Here is a 22,903-nt window from a genome sequence, read left to right as displayed (position 1 = left end):
TGTGGATAATGGATAACGGTCCCTGGGGGTACATACAGAAGGAGAAGCGCGGCATGTGGATAATGGCTGTGTCAGCGGTCCCTGGGGGTTCATACAGAAGTAGAAGCGCGGCATGTGGATAATGGATAACGGTCCCTGGGGGTACATACAGAAGGAGAAGCGCGGCATGTGGATAATGGATAACGGTCCCTGGGGGTACATACAGAAGGAGAAGCGCGGCATGTGGATAATGGATAACGGTCCCTGGGGGTACATACAGAAGGAGAAGCCCGGCATGTGGATAATGGATAACGGTCCCTGGGGGTACATACAGAAGGAGAAGCGCGGCATGTGGATAATGGATAACGGTCCCTGGGGGTACATACAGAAGGGGAAGCGCGGCATGTGGATAATGGATAACGGTCCCTGGGGGTACATACAGAAGGAGAAGCGCGGCATGTGGATAATGGATAACGGTCCCTGGGGGTACATACAGAAGGAGAAGCCCGGCATGTGGATAATGGATAACGGTCCCTGGGGGTACATACAGAAGTAGAAGCGCGGCATGTGGATAATGGATAACGGTCCCTGGGGGTACATACAGAAGTAGAAGCGCGGCATGTGGATAATGGATAACGGTCCCTGGGGGTACATACAGAAGTAGAAGCGCGGCATGTGGATAATGGATAACGGTCCCTGGGGGTACATACAGAAGGAGAAGCGCGGCATGTGGATAATGGTTGTGCCAGCGGTCCCTGGGGGTTCATACAGAAGGAGAAGCGCGGCATGTGGATAATGGCTGTGTCAGCGGTCCCTGGGGGTACATACAGAAGGAGAAGCGCGGCATGTGGATAATGGCTGTGCCAGCGGTCCCTGGGGGTTCATACAGAAGGAGAAGCGCGGCATGTGGATAATGGCTGTGCCAGCGGTCCCTGATGGCACTTGGAGTTCGACCCTTGGACGCTGTGTCCAATTAGCCGGGGCAGCGGGAGACCAATAATCACCGGGCCTGGCTGTAGCGGTCGTCTCCCCCTCCCCCTAGTTGACCACTTCCCTCCCTAGGGAACAGTTATGCTAATGAGAACAAGGGCTCAACCCCTCGCTGGCTGGACTGAATGTGGTATCAGAGATATCTCGTTGGAAACTCGATTGATGATGATGATACTAGGTGTAGGGGGCTGGGCTATGTACTATATACGGGATCTGTGTTGTGTACTGTGGATGGAGCGTGGCTTGTTGCCGTGGTGTGGATTTCTGCTCGACGTAGACAGTTTGCTCAGTGTTCTGTGGAGTGTTTGTGTGTTGGATCCTGTTGATGGAGAAACTAGGTTTGCTGCCATATTGATGTGATGACTGTGATCTCTTTACCTTAGAGTGTGTAAATCAAGCAGGAGCGTTTGTCGGATCGCTGCTCACTCTGGACTCACATTCTTGGTGGCAAAAATCGAAGTACGTCGAGTGCTCGTTGGTAGACAGGCTACTGCCAAAGACACGAGAGCCTCGTCTCCTTGGCTGGTTGGATTGGATCAGAAATGTGTATGATTGCTTGGTGCATTTGTAGCTGAAATGAAGAGGGTATAGATCTGTGTGATGAACCACTGCGAGGCTTACAATGCAGGACTATGATGCGTCTGGATTTTCCCTTTTTAACAGGTTTGTGACTTGTGTTGTATTTAGTAGCGTTTAGTCCTGTATTCTGTACGCATCATGTTTCCTTTGCTATGGGATGTGTTTCCCGGGCTGTGGTAACACACTGTCACACAGACGAGCGTTATCTTTGAACTCATACTGTGACATGACATGATTCCAGACAGGGGTAATTGTGTCATCGGTCTCAGTAACACGTTTACTTGTGGTGATTGTGATGGCATATATGTTGCTGATTCGAAACTGTGATAACGTACACAAATCAAGGAAGAAACAACAACAACAACAACAACAACAACAACAAACAAATAATGGTTATTCTGTGAGCTGTTTAATCTGAACGTCTGAAAAGACGTTGGTGTTGTCATCCGCGCGATTGAATATGTGTGAAGGACAACGATGTGGATAAAATCATCACAACATCATTTTTCATCTATCACGTTGGAAGAATAAACCGAGGCCAACAAAGAAACAGTTACACACTGACTCTAAACGCCCCAACCCCCCCCCCCCCCCCCAGTCACTCCAGAAAGGATTAAAATAAAATCTTCACAAAATCCAAACGGAAGCTTCTAGCTCTGCGTGTTTTCAGCACTCCCGCTAAAACCTTGCGCACAGCTGATGATCGTGCTGGGGAGCTGGAGAGATAGTCATTGCACAGGCCAGGCGCACGAGCAGGGTCTTATCGCGGGAGGCGTGCCGGCTAATCTCCCTTTCATAGCTCTCCGGGCTGGGGAGAGAACGATAAGTGGGGTGGCGGGTCATTCTGCCTGACCTGCCTCTGATGACATTTGCCGCGCCCTGTAACGCATGGCGTTTTAATGGGGCTGGGGAGAGCGTCTCTCTTCCTCTGCCGAGCCGTCTTTTATGTGGTCGATTCCCTGTTTGGGTGTGATCTCTAGGTCAGGGGAGAAGCAGAATCATGAAAATGTACAAGTATGACGTTTGCAGCCCGATGTAATTGCTTTAAATGGGGCTGGGAGAAGGAAGGAGCCTCTGTTCTTGTTCTTCTCCTGGGCCCTGTTTTATGTGGTCCACTCTCTCTTTGGGGCGTCATCTGCAGCCAGACACAGACAGAGCCCTGTTTTATGTGGTCCACTCTCTCTTTGGGGCGTCATCTGCAGCCAGACACAGACACAGATATTGCTGCAGAACCTTAGTACAGGATATGCTTGAACATCTAGTATTCCGTTTTCTCTATGTGACCTAATGAGACTGTACCAGGAGCACCTGCTGTCCTGCAGTGTGAGGCGGTGTTGGGACAAAGACAGCATGAGTATCACTCTTCTCTCGGACACTTTCTCACTGTTACAACCATATAGATTTCTCCTTTCTATAGTGTTGTCCATATGTGAGCTAATCAGACCGTATCAGGAGCCACGCTGTGCGGAAGCAGCCATCCGTGGCGGTGTTTGAGGCGAGGGAAGCACCCGGTATTGGGCGTAATAAGACTCAGCCAGGCAGACAAGACACAGAGGGCTTGGTGCCACAGCGGGTCTGGTTCGACTGTTGCGGGATTTGGACGATGAGAGCCCGCGCTACCGCGGACATTGAAGTCAGTGGGGCGTGAAGCCTGGTATTATTTGCTGTAGAACCCCCATTTTACGACCTCTCATTTACACCCCCCACTTTACGACCTCTCATTTACACCCCCCACTTTACGACCTCTCATTTACACCCCCCACTTTACGACCTCTCATTTACACCCCCCTTTTTAAGACTTTGCTTCCTGGTGTTTTCTGTTGAGAGAGTTGGTTTACCTCAAATTCAAGACTATACCTCCTTTTAAAGAACCGGATTTTGTCAGTTTGTTTGACATTTTAAAAGGGAAATTGCAGTGTACTTCTGTTGTCCCATGAGTCAATTCACATTTCTGTGCTCATCAGCAGGCCTAACATTATGAGGGACACAACCGTCGAACGCTGAAGAAGAAGAAGAAGATTTGTGTGTATGGGGGGTTCTTTGAGAGTTGAGGAGGATGTGCTTGTGGATATCCTTGACGTCAGGACTCAATGTCTGAGCCTATACCGAGCGGTTTAGTAAGCCTCAGAAGCATTGGCCATTGCATGTTGGAAGAGATTTTTTGGGGATGAATAAAGTGAGATCGTTGACTCGGATCATCGTTTAGTTTCAAAGAAAGCTGTCATAGACAATAATGGTAGCGAACAGGAAACACTAACAGAAACACTAACGCTTGGATTTAGTCTCTGACATGCCATCATTAATACCGGTACCCAAGCCCACCTTACTTGACAACTGGGACTGGGAGCTGTGTTCATCATACTTACATATTTCACTGTTAACAGAAATTCAAGCCTATACCTTGTTGTGGCGGTACCCAAGCCCACCTTACTTGACAACTGGCACTGGGAGCTGTGTTCATCATACTTACATATTTCACTGTTAACAGAAATTCAAGCCTATGCCTCGTTGTGGTACCTTGTGCAGTACGGGCACTGAACTCCAAAAGGTCAAGATTATCAACTGTGTTCAAATAACTATTGTCCTCGTATAATCCACAGGTAAAAATTGCCATGAGCCGTGTTCAAATAACTATTGCCCTCATATAATCCACAGGTAAAAATTGTCAGTAGCCGTGTTCAAATAACTATTGCCCTCATAAAATTCACAGGTGAAAATTGTTCTAAGCCGTGTTCAAATAGCTATTGCCCTCATAAAATTCACAGGTGAAAATTGTTCTAAGCCGTGTTCAAATAGCTATTGCCCTCATATAATCCACAGGTAAAAATTGTCAGTAGCCGTGTTCAAATAGCTATTGCCCTCATAAAATTCACAGGTGAAAATTGTTCTAAGCCGTGTTCAAATAGCTATTGCCCTCATAAAATTCACAGGTGAAAATTGTTCTAAGCCGTGTTCAAATAGCTATTGCCCTCATAAAATTCACAGGTGAAAATTGTTCTAAGCGGTGTCCTGAGATGTGCATTGAGAGGGTACCGTTCAGTGTCAGTGTTGACCTAACCTTTGACCCCAGGTGCCACCCGGCGAGGTTGCGGCCGTCTACCCCTTGTTCCCTTGCTCGCTTGCTCCCGAAAGCCCTGTTGTGTTGTGACGGTGTGTGTATGTATGGATATAGTGGGGTGTTTGAGTTGTTGGCTATAAACCTGCTTTTCCGGAGGGATACCTGCCACCCTACTGTTCAGTGGCTGAGGTAAGCTGGGGAGAAAGCGAGGGGGAGTGGAGGGGGGGGGGGGGGTAGTCGAGACACCTTATCTTGTGTATACCTGTTGAGGCTAAGTGTATATAACCGTGTGATTGACACAGGGTCTCACCGTTTGATTTCTGTGTGTAGTCTTTCAATCCCCTCCTCAGTCTTCACTGCTTTTGATTTTCCCTCCCTTTACCTGTCGTTCCGGGGAGGGTTATGTTCACCTGGCCCCGTGCTGGTGGTACAGGTTGTGGCGCCTAGCCAAACACAAAATACAGGTAGTTGCCTTTTGTGACAGGTGGGGGGGAAGGTTTTGTGTGGAGCAGAGAGAGAGATAGATAGATATACACACACACGCTCTCAGGGTGCAGTTGTGGAAGGTATTTATGGCAGTTGGATTTCTTCCTGTGGGAGTTAAGTGTGTGTTGGGGCGCGTGAAAAGGTTAGTGTGTGTTAGCCGGGTTTATGTGGAGTGTTGTAGCCCTTCCATTTACTGGCGTTTGTAAAGGATCTGCGACTTGTTTGAAGAGGTCACACAAGGGGTTGTTGTGTGCCCAGTGCCCTGACTCAATATCATTTCCTGCCATTGTGTTTGTTTTCTTTGGCGGAAGAGATAGGAACCTTTCAAAGGGCTGGAAAGGTTAGCTTACCCTTTTTCATGATGGTTCTTTGAGTAGAAGCAACCGTGAAGATAATAAGACAAGTGGCAGTGTCGTTTATTGGAGGTAATCCTCGAAAGTTGTTACTCATTCTGTTTATTTGAGCTGTGATAAGGCATAGAAAGGCAGTGCTTTATATTGAGAGTAATCCTCAAACGTCTTCTCTTGTTCTGTTTACTCATGCCGTGATACTTTACATAAGGAATAAGGCAAGTGGTAGTGCTTCATATCGGAGTAATTCTTCTCTGTTATGTCTGGTCGTGTTTACTAACGCGGTGATAACGGCCAACATATGTTCTAGGTTTGTGTGCATGAATATTACAGGTGCAGGTGTGTACATAGCATGGGTCACAGGTGGAACAACAATGGATTAGCAAGCCTAACTGACTCAGGAGGAAGATGATGAGTTTTACCTGTAACATATACATGAGTTTTACCTGTAACATATGCATGATGAGTTTTACCTGTAACATATGCATAATGTTCGTGTTGCTGTGATGAGATTTTGGTCCACATTTGCATTGTTGGGAGTAGGATATGGTTTCGTTTTCCCCGATGATGACAGGCCTAACAGCTTAGCGGTAAAGACGTCTGATGATGACTTGTTTTTATATATATCTGTGTGAGTGTGGTTTGGATCAGTTTCTGCTTCCTGCATAGGGGACATTTTGTCTAAATTAATAACAAAAGAAAGTTCAGAATAGCTGTTTGTGGTTTAGTTTCCACTTCCTCCTTTTCTGTCAGTCTCGCAAAATCACTTGAGATAATTTTGTGATGAGCCTCTGTTAGTGCTCCTGAGTAGATTGGGTATAACAAGACTGAGCAAGCTGTTGCTTTGTACACTCTTTGCTTCCACGTAACTGTCATGATTTTGAAATACAGGACTTCGGTTGTGCAGTGTATGTGGGGGGGTGGGGGGGGGGGGGGGGGGGGGAAGGATGGTTCGTGGGTGAATGGGTTGGTTGGTTGGTGGCTCGGATTTTACTCTTAATTGAATTACAAACAGTGGTCACACAAGGGGTTGACCAGAATACTTTGTGTTATTAGAAATGTGATACGTGCCAAAAGTAAAATGTCTCATGTTTGTGTAAAAAGAAAATGGACATTAAAGTTTTCTTATCTTATCTTATCTAAACAGATTGGTCAGTACACAAAACGTGACAAAGTAAAAACCATTTCCTCCTCTTCTGTGTGACAGGACTGGGGCAGGGTTCAAAACCTCCAGCTCTGAGCATGCTGAGCCCAGCGAGCGGTAAGATGACGCCAAAGACCGCCACCGTGCCGCCACTGTCCCAGGGGTCGCCTAGCAACGGATTATCTGCGGTGGGATCCAATACGGCGCTGAATGCCACCAGGACGTCCAGTTTTGCAGCCGCTCTGCGCAAGCTGGCTCACCAAGCCAAGGACCCTCAGGGTACAAGCTGTTTTTACTGAGATTGTGTGTTTGTTTTTGTTTTTAGCTGGGATTTTATTTGCTTGGAGGTTATTTTGGAAGTTTTACTGGCTGTAAGATGGAAGTTTTACTGGCTGTAAGATGGAAGTTTTACTGGCTGTAAGATGGAAGTTTTACTGGCTGTAAGATGGAAGTTTTACTGGCTGTAAGATGGAAGTTTTACTGGCTGTAAGATGGAAGTTTTACTGGCTGTAAGATGGAAGAGGTCTGGAAATTGCTGGAGAGCTTGTTGAGTTTCTGTCTACAGTTAAAAGCAACGTCACAGTGTACACAGCACACACAGTACACATGTCAGTGTATGCACACACACACACAGTTATATTATACTGTTTTATGCATGTGCTTTACTGCTCTGTACTGTAGGTACTCTGCTCTGCTCTGCTCTACTCTACTCTACAGATAGATTCATAACCAAGTTTAGCATTTAGGTTGTCATTTGATGTGTTAATTAAATTGAACAGTTTTGTTATTGTTGTGATTGCTTGTTTTGTGTCATGACCTGAACTTGACCGGATTCCCTCGTATCGTTTACAGAGGAGGCGGCAGTTCTAGCGGCCGCAGCCAAGCACAGCGGGTCGCCCAACAACAGCGGCAGCCCTCGGTCAACCACGCCCAAGCGAGCCCCCCAACCACCCCCGCTGGTGTACACCAGTCAGAGCACCATCCTCAACTCTCCCCCCGTGGTCACCATCGCCCCCACGCAGAGCATGGCCCACCCCACTGACGGCAGACAGGTGAGGCTGAATTCAGAGTCTTTAAACAGATTTTGCTGCAGTGAGAGAAGCTGGAAGAGGCTGTGTAACAATTAACTGCCTAATTACATGTCAACGTCATCATGGAATTTTGACGTAACTCCATTTTTAAGGAGAAAGATAAAACTGATTATTTATGAAATAGTGTTTATATTCGTTTGTGGTTCAATGACCTGTGTACCTTTCCTGCAGAAGGTTTTAATTTTGTGATAGTGTCTGTGAATCTGCAACAACTGAGTATCTTTAGAGCCATTTTACTTTGGAAGCAAAAAAGAATATCCTTTGTTACTGCCACAATGCTGTGTGGTTAAAATATCTTTATGTGTGTTTGTTGTAGTGCTGAGTAAAATGTCTATGTGTGTTTGTTGTGTTACAGAGTAGTGACCGCGTGCCCTCAACACACAGCACAGGCTCGTCCTACGACCACTACAACGTGAAGCACGAGCGAGACCAGCGCCCCCACTCCTCTCACTCCAGGGACGAGGACAGGACGCCCGCCAAGGACTCCGCTCACACACCCACCAGAATGTGAGTGCATCACTAACACCATGGAATAATACCTTATTTTTATACAGTGGTTCCCCCTCCCCCCTGTTTAGACCTCCAACAATCTGAGAAATGCAGGTCTTAAGACAGCTACCAGACTGTGAGTGCATTACAAACACCATGGAATAATACCTCATACTTGTACAGTTTTGACTAAATGTTTTATCATAGAGGGGGAATCGAGACGAGGGTCGTGGTGTGTGTGTGTGTGTGTGTGTGTGTGTGTGTGTGTGTGTGTGTGTGTGATCATTCCCCCGGACGTTTTTTTCTTTTTTTCGATAAATACTTTTGATGACGTCATATCCGGCTTTTTGTAAAAGTTGAGGCGGTACTGTCACACCCTCATTTTTCAATGAAATTGATTGAAATTTTGGCCAAGCAATCTTCGACGAAGGCCGGACTTCGGTATTGCATTTCAGCTTGGTCGCTTAAAAATTAATTAATGACTTTGGTCAGTAAAAATCTGAAAATTGTAATAATTTTTTTTTTAATATAAAACGATCCAAATTTACGTTCATCTTATTCTACATCATTTCCTGATTCCAAAACATATAAATATGTTATATTTGGATTAAAAACAAGCTCTGAAAATTAAGAATATAAAAATTATGATCAAAATTAAATTTCCGAAATAGATTTAAAAACACTTTCATCTTATTCCTTGTCGGTTCCTGATTCCAAAAACATATAGATATGATATGTTTGGATTAAATTCACGCTCAGAAAGTTAAAACGAAGAGACGTACAGAAAAGCGTGCTATGCAGCACAGCGAAACCACTACCGCGCTGAACAGGCTTGTCAGTTTCACTCCGTTATGCACAAGCGGCGGACTACGGTCATTGTGAAAAAATGCAGTGCGTTCAGTTTCATTCTGTGAGTTCCACAGCTTGACTAAATGTAGTAATTTCACCTTACGCGACTTGTTAGACCTCCAACAATCTGAGAAATGCAGGTCTTTAGACAGCTACCAGACTGTGAGTGCATTACAAACACCATGGAATAATACCTCATACTTATACATTGGACCCACCCCCCTCTTTAGACCTCCAACAATCTGAGAAATGCAGGTCTTAAGACAGCTACCAGACTGTGAGTGCATTACAAACACCATGGAATAATACCTCATACTTGTACATTGGACCCACCCCCCTCTTTAGACCTCCAACAATCTGAGAAATGCAGGTCTTTAGACAACTGTGAGTGCATTACAAACACCATGGAATAATACCTCATACTTGTACATTGGACCCCCCCCCTTTTTTACATTTAGTCAAGTTATGACTAAATGTTTTAACATCGAGGGGGGAATCGAGACGAGGGTCGTGGTGTATGTGTGTGTGTGTGTGTGTGTGTGTGTGCGTGTGTGTAGAGCGATTCAGACCAAACTACTGGACCGATCTTTATGAAATTTGACATGAAAGTTTCTGGGTATGATATCCCCATACGTGTTTTTCATTTTTTTGATAAATGTCTTTGATGACGTCATATCCGGCTTTTCGTGAAAGTTGAGGCGGCACTGTCACGCCCTCATTTTTCAACGAAATTGGTTGAAATTTTGGTCAAGTATTGTTCGACAAAGCCCGGACTTCGGTATTGCATTTCAGCGTGGTGGCTTAAAAATTAATTCATGACTTTGGTCATTAAAAATCTGAAAATTGTAAAAAAATTATTTCTTTTATAAAACGATCCAAATTTACGTTCATCTTATTCTCCATCATTTTCTGATTCCAAAAACATATAAATATGTTATATTTGGATTAAAAACAAGCTCTGAAAATTAAATATATAAAAATTATTAACTCAAATTAAATTTTCGAAATCAATTTAAAAACACTTTCATCTTATTCCTTGTCGGTTCCTGATTCCAAAAACATATAGATATGATATGTTTGGATTAAAAACACGCTCAGAAAGTTAAAACGAAGAGAGGTACAGAAAAGCGTGCTATCCTTCTCAGCGCAACTACTACCCCGCTCTTCTTGTCAATTTCACTGCCTTTGCCGTGAGCGGTGAACTGACGATGCTACGAGTATACGGTCTTGCTGCGTTGCATTGCGTTCAGTTTCATTCTGTGAGTTCGACAGCTACTTGACTAAATGTTGTATTTTCGCCTTACGCGACTTGTTTAGACCTCCAACAACGCAGGTCTTGAAGGGGGGAGTCTTAAAATGGGGAGGTTATGAAGAGACTGAAATAGGAAGGTGTTAAAAGCGGAAGTTTTGAAACGGTGGGTCTCCAAAGTGGGGTTCCACTGTCATGATGTGCTTCATCCACCAGTTGGATCTCAAGTTGATTTGGGAATCGTATGGATATGTTGACTTCAACACTGAACTAGTAGGTTGGGCAGAAATCAAACCTAGATTTGGTAGCATCTATTGCATTGACAGGCAATATGGGGCAAGGGAGGTAATTCACTTTTTGCTAGTGGTAGTTGCTCAGGTGAGGATGGAGAATATTACAGAAATGGGAGGCATTTAAAAGGTTGAACAACATTCTTCATGAGATAAATATAGGGTGGCATATATGATACAATACAAACACTTGGTACTGTACAACAAGCTAAGCTTTTACTTAGTTTGGTACCGGCACGGTTGGCCTAATGGTAAGGCGTCCGCCCCATGATCGGGAGGTCGTGGGTTCGAACCCCGGCCGGGTCATACCTAAGACTTTTAGATTGGCAATCTAGTGGCTGCTCCGCCTGGCATCTGGCATTATGGGGTTAGTGCTAGGACTGGTTGGTCCGGTGTCAGAATAATGTGACTGGGTGAGACATGAAGCCTGTGCTGCGACTTGTGTGTGGCGCACGTTATATTATGTCAAAACAGCACCGCCCTGATATGGCCCTTCATGGTCGGCTGGGCATTAAGCAAACAAACAAACAAACTTAGTTTGGTTACATATTTACATCTAGATTGGAATTGCTTATACATGTATGTACTGTCAAGGTCAGGATAGTTTTCTGATTTAGGAATCAGATGTAATCCCTCTCACTTTCCCTGCACTCAACAGTATTGTATACAGTGTTATTTTCAACTGTACTTTGCCATACTCTTTAAACGGATTTCTTGCTCCTCTTGTTTTCCCTAATATGTTGACAGTTGCAACAAAGGTGGCACAATCTTACACACAGTTAATTGAATCTTTCAGAGCACCTCAGACCAGTGCTGGTATGTCGCGAGAAGAGAGCCTGTCTCGAGGTTTCCACCCGTACCGGCCAGAGGATGACCTTCACCGGGCCGCTGCTGCTGCTGCCGCACTGCAGCCGTACGGAATTGAGGCTGCCTACGCCGCCGCCTATCACCCGGCCTTTTTCCAGCATCCCTCTTTTCAGTCTGCTGCTATGAGGTGTGTTGCTGCACCATCGTTGTTGATTCATTGCATTGTTGTTTGATTCATTTGTAAAAAAAATTGTCAAAGAGAATGTTTTTCTTAGTTAATTGTGAATTTTAAACTTAGAGATGTGGCAGACTAAGTATGTTTTATAAGACATTCTGTTTGAATCAAGAGCTAAGAAATCATTTTTTTGCGGTTCATTGTCTGAATATGCCGAGATAAAAAAGCACAGTAACTGGATGAGGTTAGGTTTTGAGTCATAACCTCCGTTTGACAGGAAGTTTGTTCTGTATTACATGAACATGTACCTCTGCAGGTTTGATTTGTGTGACAGACATATATCTAGACAAGCAGCTCATTTAGGGAATGCCGTTTGGACACAGCTTTGCAGTTATAATGAAGAGTTTTCAAATCATTTATGATGGTATAGTTCCTAGTTTTGTATACTTACCCAACAAGAATTAAGCCTGCAGTTTATTTTGCTATAGAAATAGTCATGTGTACTAGCTATAAACAGACAGGTGTAAAACTACAACCTTAATGGAAGATAGGATTTGTGATTTGTACCTCCTACCTGCCCTCCTTTGTCCCAGGTACGAGGACCCCCTGATGGAGAGGCTGCGACTGATGCAAGCAGCCCCGTTCCTCCCCTTCCCCCCTGGGCTAGTCCCCCACCCAGGCATGCACCCGCTCCTGTCGGCTGGTGCCCGCTACCCGCCTGAGCTCCTGCACCAGTACGCCTACCTGTCGCCTGGCAGCGCACAGGCCCTTGACGCGCGCACCTCACAGGTGTCGGCCGAAAGGTGAGTCACTGGATTTATGCAGTGGAACCCCCATTTTAACACCTAAATAAATCTGAGATAATAAGGTGAGGGACCCTTCAAAGGGGGGTCAATTTACAGTTTCTGAACAGAAAATCTTAAAAAACAGGGTCTTAAAAGGGAGGGCTTTTTAAATCTGGAATTGTTTAAAAAAAAAAAGGGGGGGGGGGGGGGTCCATCACTGTAGATGATTCTGTTATGGCAAGATTTCTTGTTTTCCCTTTGAGAATTGTACATTTTTTCCTTGTACAAGATGATACATTTCCTGACATCTTTTTTTTCTCCGCAGATCCAAGTCTGAAGAGGACCGAAGTCGCGAAGCAGAGCGAGAGAAGGAGAAGGAAAAAGAGAAGCGTGAAAAGGACAGAGAAAGGGAGAGGGACAGGGAACGCGAGGCGGAATTAGTGAAGCGTGAAAGGTTACGTGAGCTGGAGCGTGAGAAGCAGCGCAGCGCGGAACACTCGGACCGACGAGACATCCTGACCGTGCCATCTCGTTACCTGAGCGACAGAGAGGGGGAGAGGGAATCACATCGCTCCGATCATCATCATCAACATCCCACACATCATCAGTCACACTCGTCGTCGCATAAAAGTAAGGAAGGTAAGAAAGTGTGCCACCAATGGACCTCTAACATCTCTTCACCCTTTTGATGCTTCTTTGGTGGTGTGTTTTTTTTTTACTTCATGCTGGATTGTAAGGCTCATGATTCATTTGTCATTACAATATTTGAGTGTTTGTTTACTTCATGCTGGATTGTAAGGCTCATGATTCATTTGTCATTACAATATTTGAGTGTTTGTTTACTTCATGCTGGATTGTAAGGCTCATGATTCATTTGTCATTACAATATTTGAGTGTCTAACCTCGGTTTGTGCACTGTCATAGTTGTTCAAGTTTCAAACATTATTGATGTGACTATCTATATATAAATGGTTTTAATTCTTTTTATTTAATGTTGTTTATTTAAGTGAAGTGTGTGTGTAAGAGGGAGAGAAAGAAAGAGAAATCATATTCTAAAGAAGCCTCTTCTTTGACTTGCATACCTTTTATAATGTTCCATTAATGTCACAAGTGTTAATTGTACAGAATGTTAACGATGTGCACCTGATGGCTTCCCAGGTAAAGCAGGTTCCATCAGCCAGGGCACACCCCGGGGAGCTGAGTACACTCGCCCCACTAGTCGCACCTCCGAGGGCAGCCACGAGAAGTCTCACTATTCTTCATCCTCACCCCGTCACAACCATTATCATCAAAAGGTAAGACTGCGGGTCAAGCAACCATTATCATCACAAAATTCTAATCAAAATTAGTATTTTAGTAATTGATCCAAAAATGATTTCATCTTATTCTTTATCATTTCCTGAATCCAAAAATGTATAGATATGTTATGTTCGATTAAAAACAAGCTCACGTTGCATTTGAAGCATCCCACACTGTAAGAGAGAAAGAGAAAGTAAGAAAACCCACTGCTTATCCCGAAAAGCACAGGTGTACAAGGTGTACAAGGTGCTCACAAAACTAATGCCCCTTGTGTGTTGTGCGTGCAGTATGAAAACCACAGCCTGCCCAGATCAGACCGCCCGCCCTCCGAGTCCTCCCGCCACTCCTACCATCATCCCCCTGCACCGCACGGCGATCAGGATCAGAGCAAAGGACAGCCGCCGCCTCTCATCTCGCCCCACAGATCTTCTTCATCCAAAGGAAGCACGGACACTGCGTTATTCCGCCCCTTCGAGAGGGACGAGCCGACCAACAGTGCCGCTGCTGTCAGTCATGACAACAAATCTCCAGGAACTGTGTCGGCATCGCAGTCCTCTAGCAGTGGGAAGTACAATCATCGCAGTAACAGCAGCGCAGCGGCCAAAGACGTCTCTTCTTCTTCATCATTACCGGCCACTGTGCGTGTGTTCGGCAGCACACCGGAGGCCAAGATTCTCAATTCCAACTTCATCAATCACCGCGTGGAGAAATTTGACTTCAAGAGCTTGGCTCGTGAGTGCTCATCCAGGGAGGGCGGTGTGCCCCCTCCCACCGTCACAGACAGCGCTGCTTCCTCTCAACCTGCAGCCGTAGTTGTGGTGGGGGAAGAGAACGGCCCCGTGCCGGCCCTTCCGCCCTCTTTGCCGCCCGTCGTTGTCGTGCCGACCATCGCCGTCAGCAGGCTTGACGCCAGAGAAAATCTGCTGCAGAAAGCCAGGGAGGAGGGGGAGTACAAGAGCGAGAGTGAGGAGGAGTGCGAGCTGGAGGAGGAGGAGGAACGGAGGAGAGACCGCTTGACCGTGGTGGACGACCGCCTTCCCGCTGACCTTGTGCTGACCTCCAGCAAGCTGGCCGTGTTGGGGGCTCTGCAGCTGACCACTCTTCAGAACAAGAAAGGTGAGAATCAGAAGAAGAAACCCAAACCAATCATGAATAGAGGATGGAAGTGGCCTGTTCATTGCAATGCTTGACCGTTGACGGGCGCTATAGCCAAGTGAATAAGACGCCAGCCTCCCAAGCGGAAGGTCGTGGGTTCGTGTCTCGGCCACGTCTGGTGGGTTAACACTATTGTGACTAGCATTGCCACGGCGTTAACGTCCTGCCTGCCCAAGCTTGCCACCAAGAAACTTCCCAAAAAACAGTAACTGTAAAGAAATCTGTCTAGCAAGCTTGAATTAAGTCCAATCACCACCAAATTTTGTGTACTAATTAAAAAATGGATGCCCAGTTCAGTCGTGCTATTTATAAGTTTGTCACGCGATTTGTTTTAGCAAAGGGGGGGTGAAAGGGGGATAATTTGTGTTTTTTAACGTTTTTTTGTGTGTGTTTTCTTTTCCACTGCTTTTTGACTCACATGCGAAGCAAAAGTGAGTCTATGTACTCACCCGAGTCGTCCGTCCGTCCGTCCGTCCGGACGTCCGGACGTCCGTCCGTCCGGAAAACTTTAACGTTGGATATTTCTTGGACACTATTCAGTCTATCAGTACCAAATTTGGCAAGATGGCGTATGATGACAAGGCCCCAAAAAACATACATAGCATCTTGACCTTGCTTCAAGGTCAAGGTCGCAGGGGCCATAAATGTTGCCTAAAAAACAGCTATTTTTCATATTTTTCCCATTTTCTCTGAAGTTTTTGAGATTCAATACCTCACCTATATATGATATATAGGGCAAAGTAAGCCCCATCTTTTGATACCAGTTTGGTTTACCTTGCTTCAAGGTCAAGGTCACAGGAGCTCTTCAAAGTTGGATTGTATACATATTTTGAAGTGACCTTGACCCTGAACTATGGAAGATAACTGTTTCAAACTTAAAAATTATGTGGGGCACATGTTATGCTTTCATCATGAGACACATTCGGTCACATATGATCAAGGTCAAGGTCACTTTGACCCTTATGAAATGTGACCAAAATAAGGTAGTGAACCACTAAAAGTGACTATATCTCATGGTAGAAAGAGCCAATAAGCACCATTGTACTTCCTATGTCTTGAATTAACAGCTTTGTGTTGCATGACCTTGGATGACCTTGACCTTGGGTCAAGGTCACATGTATTTTGGTAGGAAAAATGTGTAAAGCATGTGAGTCGTATGGGCTTTGCCCTTCTTGTTTAAAAGTTATTTTTTAACAGAAAGTATTATAAATAATTTTATAACAAAACAAGGTGTAAAACCTATGAATTAGCTGAAATATTGTTAAAATTCTACACAGAAATAAGGAGACAGTACAAAGAAAAAAACAAGCAAATCCCGCATTCACTCACAGCATCCTGACTCAAATGAAACAAAACTGTGACACTCACCAAATGATGTCTAGGTAATCCATATTGAATGTAAGTCACATTTTCACAACAAAGTCCCAACTGTACACCTATGAACATTTCCAAAAGGATTAGAAGGCTCCAGCCATCCATTGTTATCAGTGCTGCCACGCCCCCCTTGCAACTACACGATTCCAAGATCCATGCAGTACCACCCTACCACGTGTAGTTTGCCGACTCATACTAGCAACAACAGGACTGTTTCTTCCTCAATATCACTGCTATTATCGATTTCTTGAGGCGAAAACAACACGTCGGAATCATGATCTACAGGATCCTCAAGATCCAACATCCGGAGAATCTCCTCCGGTGACAAGGCTCGCCTTCGATTCATTTTTTTTGTTCGAAAAAACCACTCAAATCTTCTCTAATTTGCACATGGCGGAAGAGCAAGCCACGTGTATCAAGGGAAACAACTCAATTTATTGCAAGCTTCAAAAACCGGGAAGCAATCACGAGTCGTGTACCTTGTATGTCTGTTACTCAAATATTCACTTCCCGTCCGTGGGCGTGTCAGCGCTGTTACTAATTTAGTCACCTCCCGTCGCGAAAGTGTTAAGGATGGAGAATTTCCCGATCTCCTAGGTCAACCTGTGTGCAGACCTGCTAGTGCCTTATCCCCCTGTGTGTGTACACGCAAGCACATGACCAAGTGCGCATGGAAAAGATCCTGTCATCCATGTCAAAGTTGGGTGGGTTATTGAAACATGCGAGGACGTAGATGCATTGGGATTACTGATATGAATGATACATTTAACAATATTCATACAGACTTGGCATGGTCACATACTGTCTTTGTATTGCAAATTACTCAGAGCCTTCTAAGGATAAAGAATCTTGCTTTTGGTAGTCACTTCATCATCTGTTGTGTGTTACAGATCTGACGAGCGAGTTCCTGTGCAAGCGACGCAAGCTGATGGGCGAGCCTAGCGTCAGTCCCGTAGAACTAGACGAAGACGACGAAAGGAGTGACCTCACTCCACCAAATTTCCGGTTATCTCCCCTGTCGGACAGTAAAAGGGCATTGCCCCCGGAGAAAAACTTTCTGGAAAAGTGTCAGTTCCTGTCCGTGATACGCTTGAGGCCTGTGCCTCCAGAGCAGAAGAAAGGTACATGTCGTACACAGATATTATTTACTCCTTATAATACATGTAATAATAATAATAATAAAAAACGCTCGCGCTGGACCCGAGTACTCTTCAGACATTCACACACACACACACACACACACACACACACACACACACACACACACACACACACTACCACATCTCCATTCTAAAACACGTCACGTTCCAAATCAAAAGACGACATTCTATTTTCTTACGTCACTATTCTTGGTTTACGGTACCATTCGGCGGCTTTGCTACGAGTATGGCATAGTCTTGGTTTGCCGAGACCTTGCACCGTTCTATCAGACTGCCTGGCTGGCTGTTGCACCGCGAATTCCTCCCACCGCCAAGTCGTTTTTTTGTGGTTTATTTCGCATTTAGGTCCCAGGTAACATTATGAAGTTTAAATACGATCAATCGGACCTATTATCAAGTTAATGTATTAACTTTTGAACGAACTGCGCCCAGTAGTTTTCCAGCAATAAGCTGTTAAGTCGAGACACAGACACAGACACACAATTAAAGTCTGCTGGACCCTTGTACTAGCGTACTCGGGGATAATGATGCATAATATTTATAAAGTGCATGTATCCAGGGTTTAACGCTGCTCAAAGTGCTGTACAATCCATAAAAGAGAAAATAGAAAAAGCAATTCCAAAGTTTTGCTTTCATGAGCACTGTGGTCTTATTATATGACTAAACATTGAGAAGAGTTGTTTTCCATTTTTGAGTCACTTGAGAAAAAGTGACTCTATGTAATCGGTCAGTGTTAGTCTGTCCGGCCGGCCGTCCGGCCGGCCGTCCGTAGACACCACCTTAACGTTGGACTTTTCTCGGAAACTATCAAAGCGATCGGGCTCATATTTTGTTTAGTCGTGACCTCCAATGACCTCTACACTTTAACGATGGTTTCGTTGACCTTTGACCTTTTTCAAGGTCACAGGTCAGCGTCAAAGGAAAAATTAGACATTTTATATCTTTTCTCGGAAACTATCAAAGCGATCGGGCTCATATTTTGTTTAGTCGTGACCTCCAATGACCTCTACACTTTAACGATGGTTTCGTTGACCTTTGACCTTTTTCAAGGTCACAGGTCAGCGTCAAAGGAAAAATTAGACATTTTATATCTTTGACAAAGTTCATCGGATGTGATTGAAACTTTGTAGGATTATTCTTTACATCAAAGTATTTACATCTGTAGCCTTTTACTAACGTTATCAGAAAAACAAGGGAGATAACTAGCCTTTTCTGTTCGGCAACACACAACTTAACGTTGGGCTTTTCTCGGAAACTATAAAAGTGACCGGGCTCAAATTTTATGTGAACGTGACTCATTGTGTTGTGAATAGCAATTTCTTCCTGTCCATCTGATGCCTCATATAATATTCAGAACTGCGAAAGTGACTCGATCGAGCGTTTGCTCTTCTTGTTGAATTTTGGAGCATAAGCACTCCCAGTGTTCACCAAAACAGGATTGAAATCAATCGTTAACCTACTGTTTCAAATCTTCAAAAGATTTAATAGAACTGAAATGTTGTGGACAATGTGGAAGCAGGCAGTTTTGAGCAGTGAAGTAGTCAACAACACAGAAAGTTTGTTTGTTTGTTTGCTTAACGCCCAGCCGACCACGAAGGGCCATATCAGGGCGGTGCTGCTTTGACATATAACGTGCGCCACACACAAGACAGAAGTCGCAGCACAGGCTTCATGTCTCGCCCAGTCACATTATTCTGACACCGGACCAACCAGTCCTAGCACTAACCCCATAATGCCATACGCCAGGCGGAGCAGCCACTAGATTGCCAATTTTAAAGTCTTGGGTATGAGCCGGCCGGGGTTCGAACCCACGACCTCCCGATCACGGGACGGACGCCTTACCACTAGGCCAACCATGCCGGTCACAGAAAGTTAAATTCTTTGGAAAACAAATCATTTAAATCTAGTGGATAAGGAACCTGCTCTTGAAATTCCTGAACCTTTTAAATCCAGACCTGTTTACCAGTACGATTTGGGCGTATTTTGTACGCCAAATTATTATCGGTACGCAAATACGCGACACACGCACAAAATACGCCTAAGAAAAAGTCTAGAATACGTTTCCCGGTGTTGGTGTGCTGATTACGGGATGGTACAACTGATACCGGTTTCGGTCGAAGGGAGATAACCATGACAGCGAGTCTTCAGCTGTGGAAACCTTGTTCAGTTGTTGGCACGTGCGATCGTCTGAACAATCGTGGCAAAATGAAGCGGAAAAATTTGCCAGTTTCGGATGACTGTACCAAATCTAAACAGCAGAAGCAGCAGATTTTCTTGGAGAAATATAAGAAAGAGCCAGGAATTGTGCAGTCTACTATGGGAAAAAGTCTGTCATGCACACTGCAAGTATTGTAAATCAGATTTCTTCATTGCCCATGCTGGGAAATATGACATCGAACGACACTGCAGTTCCAAATCTCACCTGGACAAGGTTGCTGCAAAGAAATCCGCTGAAAGCTGCCAAGGAATTATGAAGTTCATTCCCGCAAAGCAAATCCTGCCAGAAGAAAAGGCTGTAGTCTGTGCTGAAGCAATGTTTTCTGAGATGATTGTAAAAATGAACTTGCCATTGTCAACCGCAGATGTTATTTCACGAACTTCATCTTTTCATTATCAATCTGTTTGGAAGACACTGGTTATAATGCTATAAACGGACAGGTAAATACAATTGTTTTATCCCTGTTGTATTGAAAGGAGTTAAATTCTGAAAGTGTTCACAAGACATGCTATTTTTACACAAACACGTTTGCACCCACGCGTACATTTCCCCTAGCCCATATGGCTTTGCTTGCAAAGTACACCAACTTTTTGAAAAATACACTCAACTTTTTGGGAAAGTACTCTTGCCTCGGGTTTAGGGTAAACAGGTCTGTAAATCTGTTGTAGAGATTGGCTGTTTGATATCTTTGTGGTTGTGTTGCAGCGGTGGACACGGTGCGGCATGCATGTGAAGACGACAGGCGGAGAATATGTGTTGTAGAGATTGGCTGTTTGATATCTTTGTGGTTGTGTTGCAGCGGTGGACACGGTGCGGCATGCATGTGAAGACGACAGGCGGAGAATATGTGTTGTAGAGATTGGCTGTTTGATATGTTTGTGGTTGTGTTGCAGCGGTGGACACGGTGCGGCATGCATGTGAAGACGACAGGCGGAGAATATGTGTTGTAGAGATTGGCTGTTTGATATGTTTGTGGTTGTGTTGCAGCGGTGGACACGGTGCGGCATGCATGTGAAGACGACAGGCGGAGAATATGTGTTGTAGAGATTGGCTGTTTGATATGTTTGTGGTTGTGTTGCAGCGGTGGACACGGTGCGGCATGCATGTGAAGACGACAGGCGGAGAATATGTGTTGTAGAGATTGGCTGTTTGATATCTTTGTGGTTGTGTTGCAGCGGTGGACACGGTGCGGCATGCATGTGAAGACGACAGGCGGAGAATATGTGTTGTAGAGATTGGCTGTTTGATATGTTTGTGGTTGTGTTGCAGCGGTGGACACGGTGCGGCATGCATGTGAAGACAACAGGCGGAGAATATGTGTTGTAGAGATTGGCTGTTTGATATGTTTGTGGTTGTGTTGCAGCGGTGGACACGGTGCGGCATGCATGTGAAGACGACAGGCGGAGAATATGTGTTGTAGAGATTGGCTGTTTGATATGTTTGTGGTTGTGTTGCAGCGGTGGACACGGTGCGGCATGCATGTGAAGACGACAGGCGGAGAATATGTGTTGTAGAGATTGGCTGTTTGATATCTTTGTGGTTGTGTTGCAGCGGTGGACACGGTGCGGCATGCATGTGAAGACGACAGGCGGAGAATATGTGTTGTAGAGATTGGCTGTTTGATATGTTTGTGGTTGTGTTGCAGCGGTGGACACGGTGCGGCATGCATGTGAAGACGACAGGCGGAGAATATGTGTTGTAGAGATTGGCTGTTTGATATCTTTGTGGTTGTGTTGCAGCGGTGGACACGGTGCGGCATGCATGTGATGACGACAGGCGGAGAATATGTGTTGTAGAGATTGGCTGTTTGATATCTTTGTGTTTGTGTTGCAGCGGTGGACACGGTGCGGCATGCATGTGAAGACGACAGGCGGAGAATATGTGTTGTAGAGATTGGCTGTTTGATATCTTTGTGGTTGTGTTGCAGCGGTGGACATGGTGCGGCATGCATGTGAAGACGACAGGCGGAGAATATGTGTTGTAGAGATTGGCTGTTTGATATCTTTGTGGTTGTGTTGCAGTGGTGGACACAGTGCGGCATGCATGTGAAGACGACAGGCGGAGAATATGTGTTGTAGAGATTGGCTGTTTGATATCTTTGTGGTTGTGTTGCAGCGGTGGACACGGTGCGGCATGCATGTGAAGACGACAGGCGGAGAATATGTGTTGTAGAGATTGGCTGTTTGATATCTTTGTGGTTGTGTTGCAGCGGTGGACACGGTGCGGCATGCATGTGAAGACGACAGGCGGAGAATATGTGTTGTAGAGATTGGCTGTTTTATATCTTTGTGGTTGTGTTGCAGCGGTGGACACAGTGCGGCATGCATGTGAAGACGACAGGCGGAGAATATGTGTTGTAGAGATTGGCTGTTTGATATGGTTGTGGTTGTGTTGCAGCGGTGGACACGGTGCGGCATGCATGTGAAGACGACAGGCGGAGAATATGTGTTGTAGAGATTGGCTGTTTTATATCTTTGTGGTTGGGTTGCAGCGGTGGACACAGTGCGGCATGCATGTGAAGACGACAGGCGGAGAATATGTGTTGTAGAGATTGGCTGTTTTATATCTTTGTGGTTGTGTTGCAGCGGTGGACACGGTGCGGCATGCATGTGAAGACGACAGGCGGAGAATATGTGTTGTAGAGATTGGCTGTTTGATATCTGTGTGGTTGTGTTGCAGCGGTGGACACAGTGCGGCATGCATGTGAAGACGACAGGCGGAGAATATGTGTTGTAGAGATTGGCTGTTTGATATCTGTGTGGTTGTGTTGCAGCGGTGGACACAGTGCGGCATGCATGTGAAGACGACAGGCGGAGAATATGTGTTGTAGAGATTGGCTGTTTGATATCTGTGTGGTTGTGTTGCAGCGGTGGACACGGTGCGGCATGCATGTGAAGACGACAGGCGGAGAATATGTGTTGTAGAGATTGGCTGTTTGATATGTTTGTGGTTGTGTTGCAGCGGTGGACACGGTGCGGCATGCATGTGAAGACGACAGGCGAAGAATATGTGTTGTAGAGATTGGCTGTTTGATATCTTTGTGGTTGTGTTGCAGCGGTGGACACGGTGCGGCATGCATGTGATGACGACAGGCGGAGAATATGTGTTGTAGAGATTGGCTGTTTGATATCTTTGTGGTTGTGTTGCAGCGGTGGACACGGTGCGGCATGCATGTGATGACGACAGGCGGAGAATATGTGTTGTAGAGATTGGCTGTTTGATATGGTTGTGGTTGTGTTGCAGCGGTGGACACGGTGCGGCATGCATGTGAAGACGACAGGCGAAGAAGGAAGGAGAAGAAGAGAGCCAAAGTCAGACGTAGGCTGGAGCTCCAACAGCAAGGTACGTCAGTCCCAACTAACTGTTCTGATAACAC

The 22,903-nt window shown here is 45.3% G+C and overlaps 1 protein-coding gene across 3 annotated transcripts in view; it reads left to right on the top strand.

Moving 5' to 3' along the window:
- LOC138959477 (genetic suppressor element 1-like) overlaps positions 1-22,903 on the top strand; it is a 119,012-nt gene that overhangs the window by 82,645 nt on the left and 13,464 nt on the right. The window contains exons 3-12 of one of the 3 annotated variants that reach the window (XM_070330999.1): positions 6,650-6,865; positions 7,439-7,638; positions 8,033-8,184; positions 11,351-11,548; positions 12,130-12,339; positions 12,647-12,951; positions 13,480-13,616; positions 13,908-14,736; positions 17,040-17,270; positions 22,771-22,869. In XM_070330999.1, the coding sequence (XP_070187100.1) occupies positions 6,650-6,865; positions 7,439-7,638; positions 8,033-8,184; positions 11,351-11,548; positions 12,130-12,339; positions 12,647-12,951; positions 13,480-13,616; positions 13,908-14,736; positions 17,040-17,270; positions 22,771-22,869 (2,577 nt within the window). Of the gene's footprint in view, positions 1-6,649; positions 6,866-7,438; positions 7,639-8,032; positions 8,185-11,350; positions 11,549-12,129; positions 12,340-12,646; positions 12,961-13,479; positions 13,617-13,907; positions 14,737-17,039; positions 17,271-22,488; positions 22,626-22,770; positions 22,870-22,903 lie in introns of those variants that run through there. The other 2 variants (XM_070330991.1, XM_070331007.1) reach the window with 2 other exon arrangements.

This window comes from Littorina saxatilis, linkage group LG1 (genome assembly GCF_037325665.1).
Source record: "Littorina saxatilis isolate snail1 linkage group LG1, US_GU_Lsax_2.0, whole genome shotgun sequence".
Taxonomy (NCBI): domain Eukaryota; kingdom Metazoa; phylum Mollusca; class Gastropoda; order Littorinimorpha; family Littorinidae; genus Littorina; species Littorina saxatilis.
This window is presented reverse-complemented; position numbering and strand designations above follow the sequence as displayed.